This window comes from Suillus subalutaceus (assembly GCF_016647625.1).
Source record: "Suillus subalutaceus strain FC151 chromosome Unknown DFJ58scaffold_342, whole genome shotgun sequence".
Classification (NCBI taxonomy): domain Eukaryota; kingdom Fungi; phylum Basidiomycota; class Agaricomycetes; order Boletales; family Suillaceae; genus Suillus; species Suillus subalutaceus.
The window spans coordinates 1-17,771 of NW_024540591.1; the positions used below are offsets into that span (position 1 = coordinate 1).

General features: G+C 47.8%; 4 protein-coding genes across 4 annotated transcripts; 3 read left to right on the forward strand and 1 right to left on the reverse strand.

Moving 5' to 3' along the window:
- Positions 1–286: 286 nt before the first annotated feature.
- On the forward strand, positions 287–694 carry DFJ58DRAFT_671837 (uncharacterized protein; the record flags this gene model as incomplete). Its single annotated transcript, XM_041382994.1, has 1 exon — positions 287–694. The coding sequence occupies one exon, from the start codon at positions 287–289 to the stop codon at positions 692–694; it is 408 nt and encodes a 135-aa protein (XP_041235193.1).
- Positions 695–11,261: 10,567 nt separating this feature from the next.
- DFJ58DRAFT_737290 (uncharacterized protein) lies at positions 11,262–13,570 on the forward strand (the record flags this gene model as incomplete). Its single annotated transcript, XM_041386923.1, has 6 exons — positions 11,262–11,796; positions 11,914–12,006; positions 12,062–12,221; positions 12,273–12,589; positions 12,636–12,873; positions 12,925–13,570. The coding sequence occupies 6 exons, from the start codon at positions 11,262–11,264 to the stop codon at positions 13,568–13,570; spliced, it is 1,989 nt and encodes a 662-aa protein (XP_041235194.1).
- A 264-nt stretch (positions 13,571–13,834) lies between these two features.
- DFJ58DRAFT_875409 (uncharacterized protein) lies at positions 13,835–15,319 on the forward strand (the record flags this gene model as incomplete). Its single annotated transcript, XM_041394419.1, has 3 exons — positions 13,835–13,866; positions 13,912–14,464; positions 15,212–15,319. The coding sequence occupies 3 exons, from the start codon at positions 13,835–13,837 to the stop codon at positions 15,317–15,319; spliced, it is 693 nt and encodes a 230-aa protein (XP_041235195.1).
- Positions 15,320–15,381: 62 nt separating this feature from the next.
- On the reverse strand, positions 15,382–17,032 carry DFJ58DRAFT_737292 (uncharacterized protein; the record flags this gene model as incomplete). The annotated part of the gene is made up of 4 exons (XM_041386924.1): positions 15,382–15,719; positions 15,785–16,078; positions 16,512–16,833; positions 16,886–17,032. The coding sequence occupies 4 exons, from the start codon at positions 17,030–17,032 to the stop codon at positions 15,382–15,384; spliced, it is 1,101 nt and encodes a 366-aa protein (XP_041235196.1).
- Between the last annotated feature and the right edge of the window lie 739 nt (positions 17,033–17,771).

Genomic DNA, 17,771 nt, shown 5'->3' on the forward strand with positions numbered 1-17,771 from the left:
AAGCACCCTTGATATACCCGGCTATTTGATACATATCTACCTTGGTACAACCCATCTACATAATATCCAACTACCTCGGCCGATCCGTCTATTGAAAATTCATGTCCATCGGCCCACCCATCTACTTTACATATTCCCCACCTGGGCCCACCCGTCTCCATCGGGAATAATAACACTCCCGGCCCATCCGTCACAGTCGAGGATATATCTACCCTCGGCCCATGGTCCGCTGGCCCGTATCATACGGGATATTATGCACGTCCGTCCACTCGTATAATACGGAGATATGTTACTGCAATATGTGACACATATCAAACTTGCCCGATGGGCAGTGGAACGTGGCCTCAGTGATATGAGCACTTGCCTGCAATTTTGGGCCTCGGTGTTTAATTGTGCAGCTGTAATTTGCAACAGACAATGTCCTCTTCACCAAGATCCAAGTTCTACTCCCAAAGGGTTTGATGTCATGAGCAGTGTTGGCCATTATTGTAACGGGCTCATGACATTATCTAACCTCGGTATTCGGTTGCAATATAACTTGGGCGCTATGGTCAGCTGCTCTGGCCACTTTGTCAGGCATGGTGTCACATACACCGGCGATCGCATTGTGTGGGCTTGGTTCATATGTGACAGCCTTCAGAATTTTGTGGGGACACCTCGGCCATCATATGCAACTTACATGGGTGTAGACTAATATGTTTCTGTCTCGGCTTACATAGCGCAGTGATAGTATGATAATAACCAATGGTTTTATTCGGTGACCGACTGACCGACCGGTCCATCCTATAGCATCATGTATTCAGTTACATATTGGCCCATATGATAACATCAGTTCTGTCGGCTGACCTGATAGCATCAGGTATTCAGTATTCTTGGCCCATATGATAATGTCAGGTATGCAGTTTCATCAGCTGACCTGATGGCATCAGGTATACCTTTCTGTCGGCCCATATGACAACATATCAGTACCATTGGCCAACATGATGGTGTCAGCTATTAATACATACATGATGCCCTCATGTTGGCCGAAAGACCTGATACCATCATGTCGGCCAAGTATACTGGATGCCTGATATTATCATATGGGCCGACAAAACAAATACCTGATGCCATCATATCGGCCAATAGACCTGATACTATTATGTCGGCCGAATATACTAAATGCCTGATATTATCGTATGGGCCGACGGAAATGAATTCCTTATACCATCAAGTTGGCCAATGGTACTGATGACAACGTATGGGCCGACGAAACTGAATGCCTGATGTTATTGTATGGGCCGATGGAAATGAATTCCTGATGCCATCAGGTCAGCTGATGCAACTGCCTGATGTTATCACATGGGCTGAGAATACTAAATACCTGATGCCATCAGGTCGGCCCATGCAACTGCCTGATGTTATCACATGGGCCGAGAATGCTGAATACCTGATGCCATCAGGTCGGTCCATGCAACTGCCTGATGTTATCACATGGGCCGAGAATACTGAATACCTGATGCCATCAGGTCGGCCCATGCAACTGCCTGATGTTATCACATGGGCTGAGAATACTGAATACCTGATGCTATCAGATCGGCCGATGAAACTGATGTGAACGTATGGGCCGACAAAACTGCATATATGATGCAATCACATTGGCCGAGAACATGAATACCTGTTCATGTCTCTCGGCCCATATGATGGCATCATACCCACAATTGCCAGACCAATCCGCACAGGAACATATATGCTTCACCCCCATCATCGGCTGGATGAGACACTTGCCATCGGCTGATCGGTACACACAGTAGCTATAGTGTGTGGGCCCAGCTGACAATATCACACCACCGATTTTACTGGCCCTTGGCCGATATGTTAATGTCAAGCATCCCAATGCATGGGCCCAGCTGTTAAAACCATCACTCCATGAGCCCACTGGCCGAATGTTAAACACAGACATAGATATTTGGTCGGCCGACGTCCGCTGGCCTGTGTGGAACAGCATATTTTCAACATTTGCTGCATGTATAATACATGCAATGTGACTGAATGGGCTCGGAAAATTTCGCGTCATTCAGAACTACTCTTTCCCACTGGTTCCTTCCCCGGCCTATCCTAATCCCTCAATCAACTCACGAGTTAACTCAGACGATTTTCCTTGCACCTGGGGCACCTTTGACACCATCTGTACAATCATTCTATCTCTTCCTCCTGGCTCACAAGCTGCCTCGCATGATGTTGCTGAAGCTTACCGCACAATACCCCTTCATCACTCCCAATGGCCAGCTGCCATGGTTCGCCTTCCAGATGGCGATTTCTGCGTGGATACCTGTATCTCGTTCGGGATGGGTCCTTCAGCAGGAGCGTATGGACATGTCACCGATGCAGGAGCTGACCTGTTACGAGCCGAGGGCATTGGCCCACTGGCCAAATGGGTGGACGACCATCTTTTCTTTCGGATCCTATGCGAATATCTGGCGCACTATAACATACTTAGGGGGGAGATACATGCATCATTGGCCATGGAAGGAAAAAGGCAGACAGGTGGTCGTCTATGGTACCAAGGCAGAATCTTCGAAGACGAAACATTCGAAGTGTATGCAGAGGATTGTCGGTTTAGACTACGCGACCTCTCTCAATCCTCCCCGCGAGCTTCCATTGATGCGAAATTCACTTGCACATTTTCAGATATTGATAGAGCCTCTATGCCGATGGGCACCCCATGGGAACTGACCAAAGACACAGCCTTTGCCTATGAGGCGTTGTACCTTGGCTTCCTGTGGGACCTCCCAGATTTGTCCGTCCGACTATCAATTGCGAAGAAGAGGAGATACTTGGATGTGATTGAAAACTGGTGCACACATCAGACGCACGTCCTTCTGGATGTCCAAAAACTATATGGTAAACTGCTTCACTCCTGCCTGGTCATCTGCATGGGGCATGCTTACCTCACCTCATTGGAGACCATGCTCAACATCTCCAATAGTTGTCCTTTCATGCCACACCATCCCCCTCGACACCTTCGCGACGACCTTGACTGGTGGTGCAAAACACTTGCCCAACCGTTCGTCGGGAAGTCCATCTCTCAACCTCACACCCTTGTCGACCTTCATGCCTTCTGTGATGCCAGTTCAACCGTCGGAATCGCAATTGTTATCAATGGGTATTGGCATGCATGGACTCTCCGGCCAGGTTGGAAGATGCTCAATGGTCAGCGAGACATTGGCTGGGCCGAATGCGTCGGTTTTGAGTTGCTCGCGCTCACCATCCTCATGGAATGTCAAGGGCGACCGTTCAATCACTTCTGGGTATTCTGTGACAACCAAGGAGTGGTCAATGGCTGGTGAAACAGGAGAAGTCGGAACTGGGCCACAAACCTTGTCTTCCGCAGGATCCTCCAGCACCTTGAATCTATATCAGAGGACCCCTCATTCCACTTATGCTATGTTCCTAGTGCCAACAACCCCGCGGACGGACCTTCCAGGGGAATCTTTCCCCCTACATCCCTTCTCCTCCCTCCCATTACCCTCCCTGGTGACCTCTCCAATTTCCTTGTCGACGCCAATTTCTCCACAGGAACAACAAACACCGGGCGTGCTGTGCCCAACGATAATTGGGAGGGATGTAATGATAGGCTGGTTGACGAGACGCCCAATGCAGACTGGGGTCATCAACTCCTCCAGTTCCAGGACGCCTGGAGAGACTAACGTCTCCCACTTCCAAACACTTCCTCTCATAACACCAGCCCCCACGGTAGCCCAGCCCCGTTCTTATCACACTAGTCTGACCCCACAAGCCTCACCTCTACGCCCACATTGCCTGGCCAGAGAGCGTCTTCTGCTCTGGATCCCAGTAATCGCTCGTTCTCATTTAGATCACACTGGCCAACAAATCACAATATTGGAGGATGATCTGGATCGTATTCTGATAGTGATTGCTCATTCACACGCTCCCAGCACACGGGAAACCTATGGTTCAGGTCTTCTGGTTTTTCACGTGTTTTGTGACAAGCGTAACATACCGGAAAAGCAACGCTGCCCTGCATCATCACTTCTGATCTTAGCGTTTATAGCGTCCTGTGCGCTGTGAAAGAGTAATTGTGACTAGGCTGGTTAGAAACTAGCGCTACTTATCCAAATAGGCGCGAGTATAGTATTCGACCCAAGAGGACTGCTATTGAAGCAACTCCCTTCAAATATGCAAGGGTAGCAATGATGCGAAGGGCTAAATAACCTATAGCGACCTAAGACCAAAAACCAATGAGTAGCGCTGTAGCGATCAGCGACTAGCAACAAGTGAGTTCCGACAGAGAAACGTGCGTATAAGTAAGTAGCACTATGCAAGTTGTCCTATGCAATAGCGCTATGCGACGTCCGACTAGCGACAGCAAGAAGAAATCAAAAGAAGGGAAAGCGAGGAATAAGGTATGATAGTGCAAGTAGAATGCCCAATAGCGACTAGATTATAGCTCAACTACCGATAGCGATCCCGACGTTGTGAAAATCAAACTTATGAGGCAACTTTAGCGACGCGCACTTAAAGCAAGTCAAGCGACACACGATCGGAGAGATTGGCAAGAGCAGAATTGATTGGACCAAAACTAAGATATAGCGACTAAAGTGACTCCGACACCAGCAAAGGTCCAGGGAAGGGAAGTACTGTACTGTATGTAGGACAGGTCATTTTATCATACTGCATAGGGGTTCGGGATGCGTAGGCGAGTATAGTAACGACACTGGCGAGGGCACGATGTAGTGACAGGTAGTAGAACATGCAGCGCTGCGGAGCATGAGGACACATGTAATAAGACCTGCGACTGATGAGTAGCGACATTTAAGGAAATATAATGCACCAGCGGAGGTAGGTGGACATAGGCAGGACATGGGAGGGCGGAACACCTAGACGTCAGACCGGGTAGCACGCTATGGGAGAAAAGTGGTTCCAAAGCAGATAGCTTGGGAGCTGAATAGCACTGGTGACTAGCGTCTTACTCTTTTCTTCTAGGCAAGTCAAAATATGCCTATGACATTCATACGCGCCTAGTGCCGGTATGATTGTCACAGCGGGAATGTACTCGGGGAAGACACTCGAGAACTATCTCTACTCCATTCGTGCCTGGCACCTGCTCCACGGCCAAGATTGGCTCGTTAATCATGATCAAGTTTCTGGAGCACTAGAAGGAGCTAAACGGCTAGCACCCAAAACTTCAACACGCCCAAAATGAACGCCATTCACGGTGGAACTAATCAGTACCTTACACGCAGGTCTCGACTTATCAACCCCCTTGCACGCCACAGTTTACGCCTGCCTTACCACCTCCTTCTTCACCATAGCAAGGATGGGGGAGTTTACAGTACCCACCTTGTGAGGATTTGACCCTAGTGCACATGTCAAGGTCGGAGACATGCGAGGCAAAGAAGACAGACACGGTCTTTGAGTAACGGTCTTTCGCCTTCCGAGAACCAAAGTCATCTTCACAGGAGAAGACATTTTTTGGGCGGCTCAATCTGGAGTAACGGATCCTGGATTCCTCAGGCTGCCCTCTCCAATCATCTCAATATCAATCAACCCACCACGGTAGATCCACTGTTCAGCTGGAGACATCATTCTGGGTTGCGACCACTTACAAAAACACAATTCATGAAGTGCCTGCAAGACGCCAACAACCAGCTAGGTGGTGAGTCATGGAAGGCACATGGGATCTGGATTGGTGGGACTTTAGAGTATCTTTTGCACGGAGTGCCTTTCAAAACAGTTAAAACCATGGGACACTGGAATAGTGACTCGTTCCTGCTATATCTAATGGTGAAAGCCAGACCTCAGTCGAGATGGAAGAACAACTTTATAACTAGACACTGTGCCTAATGGCGAAAGCCAGAACTAAGTACAGTTAGTAACTAGATAGATATAATGAATGTGTAAACATACCTCAGTCAAGATGGAAGAACAACTGAGGAAAAACTATAATGAGCGTGTAACTATTGTAAGTGTGACACCGGAACATGCCGACGCGTACTGCAAGTATGTATATTTCTCTATTCCAACACTCCCCCTCAGTTAGCATCGGCTCTTTCGTGTAGCCCCAATTGCTCCGCCAGGCGCCAGTGACTATCAGCAGGCAGTGGCTTCGTGAAGATGTCCGCAAGTTTTTCGGCTGATTTTACATAGATTGGCGATATATGTCCATCGCAAACAGATTCACGAATCCAGTGGTACGAGAGCCGGATGTACTTGGTATGGTGAGTGACTTCGTCCGGCTTTGTAATCATGCGAATCGTTGATGTGTTATCTATGTGCAGGCATGTTGGACCGCTGGGCGGAAAACCAATTTCCATGGTGAGTTCTCGAAGCCACATGATTTCACATCCGACATGAGTACCAGCATAGTACTCTGCTTCACTTGTGGATAGTGCCATCACTGTTTGTTTCTTGGCGGACCAGGAGAAGACGCCACTTCCAAGCATGATGGCATATCCAGAAACTGATCATCTGTGATCAGGTGAGTTCGCGAAGTCAGCGTCACAATACACGTGCGGCACTGGTGTCTCAAGCTTGCCCCCTACAGTCAGAACAATGTTTCGCATGCCTTTGAGATAGCGCAGGATCCGTTTGACCGCTGTCCAATGGTTGTACCCTGGATTAGTGGCAAATTGAGCAACCTTTTGAACGACTAATGAAATATCTGGGCGTGTCATGATGGCGCAATGGTTTAGTGCACCCACTGCATTCTGGTAGGGTATTTTGCGCATATGCAGAGTTTCTGTAGCTGATGTGGGGCAGTCTTGGAGGCTTAGGATGATACTGGTAGCAGCAGGCGTCTGGACAGGGTTCACGTCTTCAAGGGAAAAAGTTTTCAGCATGGAGTCGATGTATTGGTGGTGCGAGAATGAGATGGTGCAGGCCGTGCAGTTGCGAATGACTTCGATGCTGAGAATATGAGTTATCTCCCCCTGATCTTTGAATGAGATGTGTTTGCTAATTCCATCTTTCAGCTGTTGGACTTCTGTGATAGATGAACAATATAGACCAAGATCGTCGACATGGGAGGCGATTATCGAGGTTCCGTTTGTGCGAATGCAGTAGAAGACACATGGATCAGCGAGGCTTACTTCAAAGCCGCTAGCAGTAAGGATTGACTTTAGTTTGTTGTACCACAAATATCCTGATTGTTTGAGGCCATAGAGTGCCTTCAACAGGAGCCAGACCAAGTACTCCTTTCCTTCAGCTTTGTATCCCATGAGTTGTTTCACATATGCTGGCTGATCTCTAGGCATTTTGCTGTTCAGGAATGCTGAATCGATGTCGATAACATGGATTTCCCAGTTGAGTGCTGCTGCAATAGCACATAGCAACCGGATCGACTTGATTTTCGCTACAGGTGCGAAGGTCTCATCAAAGTCAACTCCCGGCTTTTGCGTGAATCCCTGTGCAACGAGTCGAGCTTTGTATCGGATGATATTCCCAGTGGTATCATGTTTGATATGGTATACCCACTTGGTGTCAATGGCTTCTCGATTGGGCAGGAGCTCAACAAGCTGGTAGGTCCCTAGTTGCGCAATGGAATTAAGCTCACTTTCCATCGCGCTTTCCCATTCAGATCGGTCTGGTGATGAAATAGCTTGATGGTAAGTTTTCGGTTCTTCGCCTGATGCAATATTGACATGTCCATCTGCAGGTCTATCTGCTTCTTCTTCACTCGATGACTCTTCATCTGAGCCTTTCTGGAGTCGTGCAGAAGCCTTTGCAATCTTTGTTCAAGCTTCGGCAGCAGCAGCTCATGATGATCGTGCTCGAGGTTGAGGTGCAGGCCTAACAGGATTGGGTTGTAATGACGGAGGTGGCTGATGAGCTGGATTGGCTGGAGCAGGAGGATCGGGAGGTGGTTCAGGTGTTGCAGGTTTCTGGCTGGAGTCATCATCATAGTCTGTAGATTTCAAGGACTTGTATGAGAATTGGTACTCCCCCTCAGCCTGGAAGCTGTCTCGGAGATCGGTGTCATCATCGAATTTGATGTGCACAGAGACCTGAATTTTCCTCTTATCGAGGTGATAGACATGCCAACCCTTCTGTGTCTCAGAGTAGCCTACAAAAAGAGTGCACTTTCCTTTTGGATCAAGTTTTCACCGTTCAGGACTATCGTCAAGTACATAGGCGATGCAGCCAAAGCAATGCAAGTGCGAGAGATCCAGTTTAGCATTGTGGCGCATTTCGAAGGGTGTGACTGATAGGATGCGGGTTGGGTTGCGATTTTTGGTGTATACAATATAGTTGACAGCTTCAGCCCAAAGGTTCAAGGGAAGACCAGCATCTATGAGGATTGTTCAGACACGATCCATAATTGAGCGGTTTAGTCGTTCGGAGACACCATTTTGCTCAGGTGTGCGGGCAGTAGTGGTTTCCCAGCGAATGCCTTCATCTTTCATATAGGATGTCCAGACGTTCGAAAGATATTCGCCTCCGTTATTGGTCCTGAACACTCAGAATAGATTTTCCAGATTCTTTTTCAACCTGTACCTTCCACTGTGTGAATACTACAAATGCATCACTTTTCCGTTGAAGAAAAATTGCCCAGACCCAGCGTGAAAAATCATCTGTAAAAGTGATCATGTATCGGGAGCCAGAAATAGATTGAACAGGAGCAGGCCCCCAAAGATCAGAGTGGATAAAGGCAAGAAACTGGCTCGCTCAACCGCTCTCCAATGGCTGGAACGAGGCTCTGGTTATTTTGCCCATCATTCAAGCTGCACAGACTGGTGGCTCAATTTTGAGCTCTTCCTTAGTCAGTGCTGTGCCTGTTACCAGACCTTTTTGAACGAGAGAGCGAATAGAGCCATAATTTAAATGCCCTAATTTTTGATGCAATTTCTCCAGTTTCAAAGTCAGTAATACATAGGCAGGGTATGCTTTTTTGGATCGGGAACATGGCACATCCAGGTAGTAAAGTCAGTCGGGTCTTCGGGTGGCAGTCAAAAGAACTTTCTTCAACTTTGCAAGCAAATCTTCAACCATTTGACCATTGTCCGTAGATTCAAATGCAACACAACGACTGGCACCAAACAGAATATAACAGTCGGTGTCATCAAGTCATGATACTGAGACAATTGAGCATGATGAAGTGGGGACATGGCATGAGTTTTGAAGTTTGATGCTAGCAGAGTTTCCAGATGGTAGGTGTGCGAGAATTTTAGCATCACCACAGCCTTGAATTGATGACTGTCCATCTCCGAAACCATTGATTTTTCCTGACGATGGCTGGTAGTGCGAGAAGATCGACCGATCAGGAAAAATATGAGATGTTGCGCCAGAGTCTATGATGGGTACTGTGCTCGACATTGTACATGCACTGTACACAGAGTCTACAGCATCCAGGGGAGTTGGAGATGATCATATTGGGTCAGATTCGCATGAGGAATAAGTGGAAAAGATGGCCTCACGGGCCACTAAGCATTTCTCAAATACGATATTAGAAGATTCATCTTCCCCTGCATCAGCTACATTGGCCTTCTCCTTATCTTTCTCCTTCTTCCGTTTCTGTCTCGGACCTTGACCCTCTTTACCACCACCTGGTGCCCAACAGCTTGCCATCTCATGGCCGTCACGCTTGCAGTTTCGGCAGAATTTCGTGCCGTTAGCATGAGCTTCTCGTTCCCTGGCAGTTAATGCAGTCTCAGGTTGTGAGGTATCGGTGGCAGGAGACTGGCAGCGTTTTTCTTCGAGGATCTGGTTTACAATGCTCGAGAGAGTGGTAGTAGTTTGATCAATCTTTACACCCTTTATAAAATAATCCCAAGACTCAGGGTCTTTGGGGTCAGAAGGTAGAGTCAAGAGGAGAATGGCAGCGGCAACAGGCTCTGGGATGGAGAATTTTGCATTCACAAGGTATCGGGTGGCTTCCTGGTAGTCCGTAATGTGCATGGAGACATCCCCACCAATAGGCATGTGACGGGTGAGATGTGTGAACCAATACATGATAGATCCAGAGCCAATCTGACTGTACTCAGACGCAAAAAGATCCCAGGCAGCTTTTGAGGACGGCAGGTGAATGATTTTGACTACGAGCTTGCCCTTGATGCATTGCGTGATTAGCACAGATGCCGCAATGTCCATCTTGATCCAGACTTGCTCATCAGCAGCACCGGGGGAAGGCTTCAGCGAGGTTCCACTAACGACGTCCCATAAACCGCAGTATTGCAGCGCTTTTTGCATGCGGTGGGACCAGACAAAGTATCCGGCCTCATTTGCGAGATGGTCGTTGTCGTCTTTTGGAAAGGAAGTGGAAGAATTCACCGGCATATCCCATGATGGCAATGTTGCTGCTGCGACGGCACTCGTGGTGGTTGCCAGAGCATTTGACATTTTTTGGGTGTTCTCTTATCCAGGGAAATTAGATGTCCTAGATAGTAGAGATTGAAGTAATGCAGGGAGAATGGGTCCACGAAAACGAGTGAGAAAATGGGAGGCAGTAGGGTGCTCCAGTCGTGTTCATTAAACGAGTTTAAAGCTGCGAAGACGCAGGGCTCATAACCTAATGGCGAAAGCCAGAACTCAGTCGAGATGGAAGAACGACTTTATAACTAGACACTGTGCCTAATGGCGAAAGCCAGAACTAAGTACAGTTAGTAACTAGATAGATATAATGAATGTGTAAACATACATACCTCAGTCGAGATGGAAGAACAACTGAGGAAAAACTATAACGAGCGTGTAACTATTGTAAGTGTGACGCCAGAACATGCCGACGCGTACTGCAAGTATGTATATTCATTCTCTATTCCAACAATATCTGCGCAAGCATGCAGTGATCTTAGCACCCTATTTGCAAGATCACCCGCTTCTAGAACCTTTCATGTGCTATGCGCTTCCATGAGAGACTTAGGTAAGAGTAGCGCACCTCCTTGAATTTCGGGGCCGAGCTGAAGCTAGATGCGTCGTCTTGCTCCTTTAGAATCTGGGTATCTCAGCTCGCTCTTGCCCGTTTCATTCTCGGAAAAAGAGGTCTAAACTTGTTTCGGTCGAAAACCCCCACAGGTTTTACCAAACACTCGTTTTAATTGTCCTTACACAGTTTAAATGTTTTCATTAGTTTGTTTGCTCGATGTTTGTCATCTATCGTTTGCCGTTGGTCGTTTGTCATTTGTCATTTGTCGTTAGCCGTTTGCCTTTTGTCATTTGTCGTCTGTTAGTACTTACAAAATCAAATCTTATCTCGAGGTCAGAGCATAGACCTGAGGACTTCTTAGTCTCTCCCAGGCAGAAGGCCTAGTACTATAGTTATTCGGATGAGCTCTGGGTATTTGAGTCTCCAAGTTGTATTTGAATTTTGGAGGGAACCTGAAAGTTCGAAAGTTCGAAAGTTCTGTCCCACCCGTCCCACCCGTCCCACCCGTCCGGCCCGTCCCGTCCGTCCCATCCGTTCTGTCCCGTCTGTCCCATCTGTCCCGTCTGTCCCGTCTGTCCCATTTGTCCGCATCATCCGCATCGTCCGGCAAACAATGATCATGTTGAAATGTGCCGCTGATCGTCTTTCAGGTATCTCTGGCCTAACATTAGAAGTCGCATTTGTGTTTGCCTCATTGGCAACAGGCCTCAAGGACAATATCATTCTCACGCAGCCGGCTACATACAACATACGCGAGCTACCCTTGTTTCTTCCTCCTAGCATTGTCGCTTTTCTGAGCATTGCCTGCAAATTGTCACCAGCATCTGTGAAGGTGTGCTGGAGGGTCCTGAAGAGTAGTATCTTGGCCGGCAATTTTACCGTTTATGAGAAGATGAAAGACTTATTCGAGATGCATGGGCACCCTCATGGCCTTAGTGAGTGTTTTTCAATGTATATCCACAAGGCTGAACGAATCACTTTGATAGCACAACGCACATTCTATCCACCGTTCAAGATGTGTCCCAATTCTACCTGTGATCGCACATGAAAAGGCTTGCTGCTCAGCAAGGCCAAACAGCGCAAAGCGGTCTACTTTGGCCACTCCGGTACAGTCCCTGCCTACAGTGTTCAACTGTATTGTGAATGTGAGTGCTATATCTATCCGACGACACGATAATGCAGCTGCTAAATCCTCCTCAGCCTGCAAGACAACTTATCACACGAACTATAAGGTCGTTGGTGACCGACGCATTTACTATGATTACATCACTGCACTGCCAGACATTGTGCAGATTGCGGATCACTACTTCGTTGACTATCGAATAGTGAGGTTATGGAAGGCCATGATGCACGCTTCCTGGTATGTAGTATCTTCGTATTCTGAATCTGCCCCTGCTGACCATACACTCAGCACATCAGCAACCAACTGCACACACATATATAACATTGCACTTGCAAATGCAGAGTCCACGCAGTTCCCGGGCACAAAATGGTTCGCCAAGGATGTAACAATGGACCATGTTTGGAACGCCTTCATCATTTGCACACTCCTTGAAGATTGCTGTGAACGCCATTGTGTCCTCAATATCGGTCAGACCATCAACCAGAACGAGCGCTTTGTCGAGGCAATGTCAGACAGGAACCGACGCATGCGGATCTATAACCAACCACTTGCTCGTCGGCACTTTTGTGTTAAGTGTACCCGGATTTACAATCATGGTGATACTGGTATATATGCGTCCTGTGGTGTTGTTCTGCGCTCACGTTTTTACAGCCAACAAACTGGTTTCTGTCGTTGTGGTGGATGGCGTTGTTGTGAGCCGTCCATGCTGCTCTATCCCCAACTGCTGGGTCCATCTCCGTACCCCACAAGACCATTTTTGTCCTACCCACTCTTCCCGCCTCAATCAATGTGCAATCAAGGGCTGTGCACGATCTGTCATGTCAGGTAGCCTTACGTGCGACATCCGCGCACACCAGGAGTCTGAAGCACTGCACACTCTGCGGGGCAAGTCTTGATTCCGTCTGCATGAATGCCTCGAGCGTTCACGGGCTATCCACAGGCGTCTTGCAAATGTCCAGGTTGGAGCTGATGATGATGCAGACGACGATGACGGAACACAAGCTATCGGAGAGGAGGAGTATGACGTGAAATTGGGAAAGAAGAAGAGGCTTCGTGCGCAGTTCACCCACAACTATACTCATTGTGAGGAGTTGATTGTCACACCTTGTGGAATGATTCATGCTCGTGAGACCATGCACAATGCCAAGGGAGTAGGAAGTGTTGCTGAATTTATTCACCGTGTCTTCCGGGACCCAGAGACACGCCCAACACACGTGTTCTTTGATAACAACTGCCGACTCGCGCTGCACGTTCAGAACGATCCATTCTTTCAAGATATCGGCCTTTCTGTCGATGTCTTCCACTTCGAGTGCAAACATTCAAAGCAAGACACATTCTGCCAAGAGAACTGTAACCCTGCTGCATTTCCAGAGCTGAAGACAGATGATGGGGAGTGGTACTTCAACTCTTCGGCTTGTGAACAGGTCAATTCGTGGTTCGGTAAATTCAATCCTATCACGCGAGGCATGAAGCCAGTGAAGTTTGATTTCTTCCTCGACGAGATGATCTTATGCAGGAATCAGGAGACCTTGAAAAGATTAGAGAAGACTGGCAAGAAACCCGCAGTTTGGACCTCGGACATGTAGTAGTACCTGTTGTGAATTATGGTGTATAAATGGTTCTAGGGTATTGCAAATAGTCAGCAATATTTTGTGTTCATGGCACCTCTCACTCCGCCTTAAGCCTGTCTTTGGGTTTTGCTCCCAACTTCTGGCCCTTACCGACGCCAAGCACCTTGTGGCGCATGCGCATCATATGTGAATACATGACCCACAGCCCTGCGAGAACCAGGAGTCAGCGACCAAATGCAAAATGACATGCACAACTCACCAGGCACCCAAATTGACACCATGCAAATTCAAGACGATGGGGGATTCTTAAGGTGGGTGAATACCAACCCTTGACGGCCTATACTCACTATGATTAGCTTGATGCGCGAATACTTCGCCTCGCTTGGTGACTCTGCGCATCCAGAGTCTGCAGATCCTCGAACAAGGGCGATAACACGCTTCCAAGAGCTACTTCTCATCTCGTTCCAGGAGTTTGCTGTGATTTCCAACGAGACCATTCTCTCCAAACGTAGAAAGCACAGAAACAAAATCGTCAACAGCATTGAGTCCTTCTCTAAGCGCTCGGCAATCAGAAACTTGAAGATGCTCGAAAGATTTACCAAAGAGCAGGCTGGGTTCATATATGATGCTTTGTACAAGGCCATGTGTGAAGTTCCACCACCACCAGCTGTTGCTCCACCGCCATCGCTCTTGGCCACAAATGATGGGCACCAAGAACGAGTGGAGACTAGGATTGGTATACCTGACTTTTGGGGAAAGCGCTCGACGATTCCCCAGACCAGGACAAGGCGCGAGGAGACCTGGACGACAGTTGTCGGGAACGGGGAGCGCACAAACCCAAGGAGAACATGCAAGACTTCAAGGGCGGCGAGTGACTGCACAGGTGCAAGGGCGGAGAAACGTGGATTTGTATGTTGCAGGAACATATGGATGTAAGAAATATGCGAGAGTGGTAGAGAAATGGTTTGATTTGTATGTTGCGGGAACATATGGATGGTAAATGACATAGGCCCATCCTGCTGCAGATAATCCATTGAACGCAATTAAATAGAATCGCACAGCGAGAGAGGGTCCTGTAAATCATATCCATGAGGTCAATTTGTAAGTTTCAAGTGTATTGTCGTGTTACTTACCTTGTGAGCAGGCACTTGGTAGTTTATGGTCGTTACTTGGCATCTTGGATCCTGGTCGTTGCACTTGGAAGGCTCACTGATAGGCAATACACCTACAGTCCCTGTAAGTAGCAAGTAGTACATGAGACAATTGACATACCTTAATCAAGAGTAGCAGACAAGTTTTGTTCAGCGAACCTGGTGGTCTGCAGATGCGGACGCGCTGGAGCTAGACAACAACAACAACAACAACAACAACAACAACAACAATTGATGAGAAAGAGGAAGGTACTGAGTCTAGCGGGTTGTCCATGTGAGTCATACAGGAGATGCGGGAGACATGCGATTTAATTGACATGAGATGAGCTCAGACAAAGAGGTACGAGATGAAATAATACAGAGGTGCGAGACAAATTATGTGAGACAAACTATGCAAGACGAACTAAGACAAACAAATGCGAGACGAGACGTACAGAGACAACATGACATGAGATGGACCTCTAGAGACACAAGATGAAGACAATGAGATGCTCAAGGAACTCAGGACCGGGTCTCTGCCATGAACTTTGACCATAGACCATCTTCTGTTCGCCCAGCCTTGATGAACTTATCTGTAACATTGGCGGGCGCATCCGCCCAACGCTTCTTGTGAGTGTGATATGTTGTGCTAGCGTAAGGGACCCCAAACATCTTCTGGAACACCGCACCAACACCTTAGCGACACTTGCTGATTGTCTCGCAGAGTCTGAAGCCCTTGGCAATATCACATGCGTAGAAATCACCTGGCCAGACCTTGACATCATTGTCCACGTCAATCGGATCAGAGAGCGTGCCTCCAGATATGGCTGCATGAGCCGTCGATGAACCTACTGAAGGGCGTGCAGTGGCCTGTTCGAGTGGTTTACGACGAGTACGAGGTGGGGGTGGGCTAGAGTCCACACTGGTTGTGGGACTACATGGACTGCGATGGCGGACATTTCGTTTGAAAGGTTGGGAAGCGGAGACGGTGTCCCAAAAGATGGAATTGAATATGCTGAATATGATAAGGAGGGCTGTCTGGAACGAGGTTCAGCAGGAGGAGGACTAGGCGAAGTTTCCAATGGAGGTTTGGCTTTACCCTTGCCCTTTGATAGCAACAGGGCCTCGACCTCCAACTCAGATGGCAAGTTGCCCATCTTGACATTGTCCTGAGCGTAATGCAGCTGAGAATGTGAATGCGAATGAGCATGAAAGACGACTTCGTTGGGTGCAGGCAAAACGTTATGGTGCTGATGCAGCTCCTCACGGACTGCAGCACAGTCGGCAGCCAAGTGAGAGCAGAGGTTAGGTGGGGAGTCGCTGATGCTTCGGATACAGCTATCGAGATCCACACACTGAGTTACGTTTGGGTTCTTGAGGAGGACAGGCTGGCCTTCGACGACAGTGATAAGATACATCAGCAAACTACCGGTTTTGGATACAAGATTCCCACAGCGACACAACTAGCACAGCCCCACAGTGGTACAGCGCACAGAGCGCACAGAGTGACAGTGCGGCACAGTCTCGCACAGTGCACAGGGTCAGGCGATAAATGTGATGTAAATTATAGATTAATATCAATATCTTGCTGGTCTTCATCAAACACGAGATCTCGGAGAATGCATTTCACAGCGTGACAACTTATATTCATTTAATAAAGTACTTCAACAGATAGCTAAAATATAAAATGTGCAATGCGTATATGTATTGACAATCATGTACACAGTACAAGGCTATGGTCACAATGCAACATCCAACAGACAGATATTCTAATCAGCTGTACTCATCAGCGACTGCATACCGATTTTAAGAACGAATTCGCTTACATGACTTGATGGTGGATTTTGGACGAGGAGACCAAAGTGACCGCTCTGAGCAGACAAACCCGCACCTCACCACGAGAGCGCGTGTGCGCCCTACATTAGCTTCCGCATCTCCAAAATTTCTCTTTGCCCTCTTCGCTCGAAGTCGTAGGTGGTGTTTGCGCATGCGAAATTGATGAAGAAGCCGCTCAGCAAGGTCCTTCTCGAGACGTCGAACTTCGAGATCAGCTTGTGCCATCTCGAGCAGGTAAGATGCTTCCTCTGAAGTCTCCGGCATTGAGTCCATGTAAGCGTCAAATGGTTCATTTGGGTAGCGGCGTATGTACTGTAGATAAAACTGATTCAAGGCAAGTGTTAGAATCCAGCCCATAACTCACCATATTATACACTTCCGAGGAGTCAGATGTATCATCTGAGATGTCGGAAGGAGTTACAGAATCTGAGATTTGTTGGCCTCGACATAGCGAATACGGGGATTGAGATGATTGAGATGGTGAGGCATAGCTTGAACGACACTTCGACATTGTAGTTACAGTTTGCGTCGTCCCGGAAAATTGCCGGGACAATATTGAATCCAAATGAGTTCAATGACTTACTTCGCACCTTCGATATGTGCTGCCCCTCCTGCAGCAAGCGTTTTAAGAATGAGGGACGCTTTCTGCAACACCTGAATCAGCCTTCTTCTCACTGTTACAAGTGGGATGGTAACCTAGTTCGCATCTTAAGACCAGCACAAGCTCCAAGTCCTCAATTTTCCTCTCCACAACGACACGGACCCGACCTTTGACCCGGAGTATATGGACCATGGAGTTGATGCAGACACTGGAGCGGAGTATGGGTCTTCAGGCTCGCAGGCAGATTACGGTGTGAAGAAGTGGAGTTTTATGACGGTGCAGGCAAGACGTGGGGTGTTGGGAAGATTTTCATGGACCCAATTCAACGAGGATGAATATGCTACAGAGAGGGAGCAAAACCAATACTTTCCTTTCGCTAGCAAACCGGACTGGGAGATGGCATCGTATATTCTTCGGTCCGATCTTAGCATGGCCGAAATCGACGAGTACCTCAATCTTGAATTTGTGAGTTCATCTATCCTCTAAATTTCTTCGTCTAAACTTATGTTCAGACCAAAAACACTCCCGTTGTCATTTCGCTCTTCGCGAGAACTCCGAGGACGTGTTGAATTGCTCCCAGCTCCCCCTCAATGGAAGTATCAAAAAATCACTACCGAGTTTCCAACGACAAAACCCTTCAAATATTTTA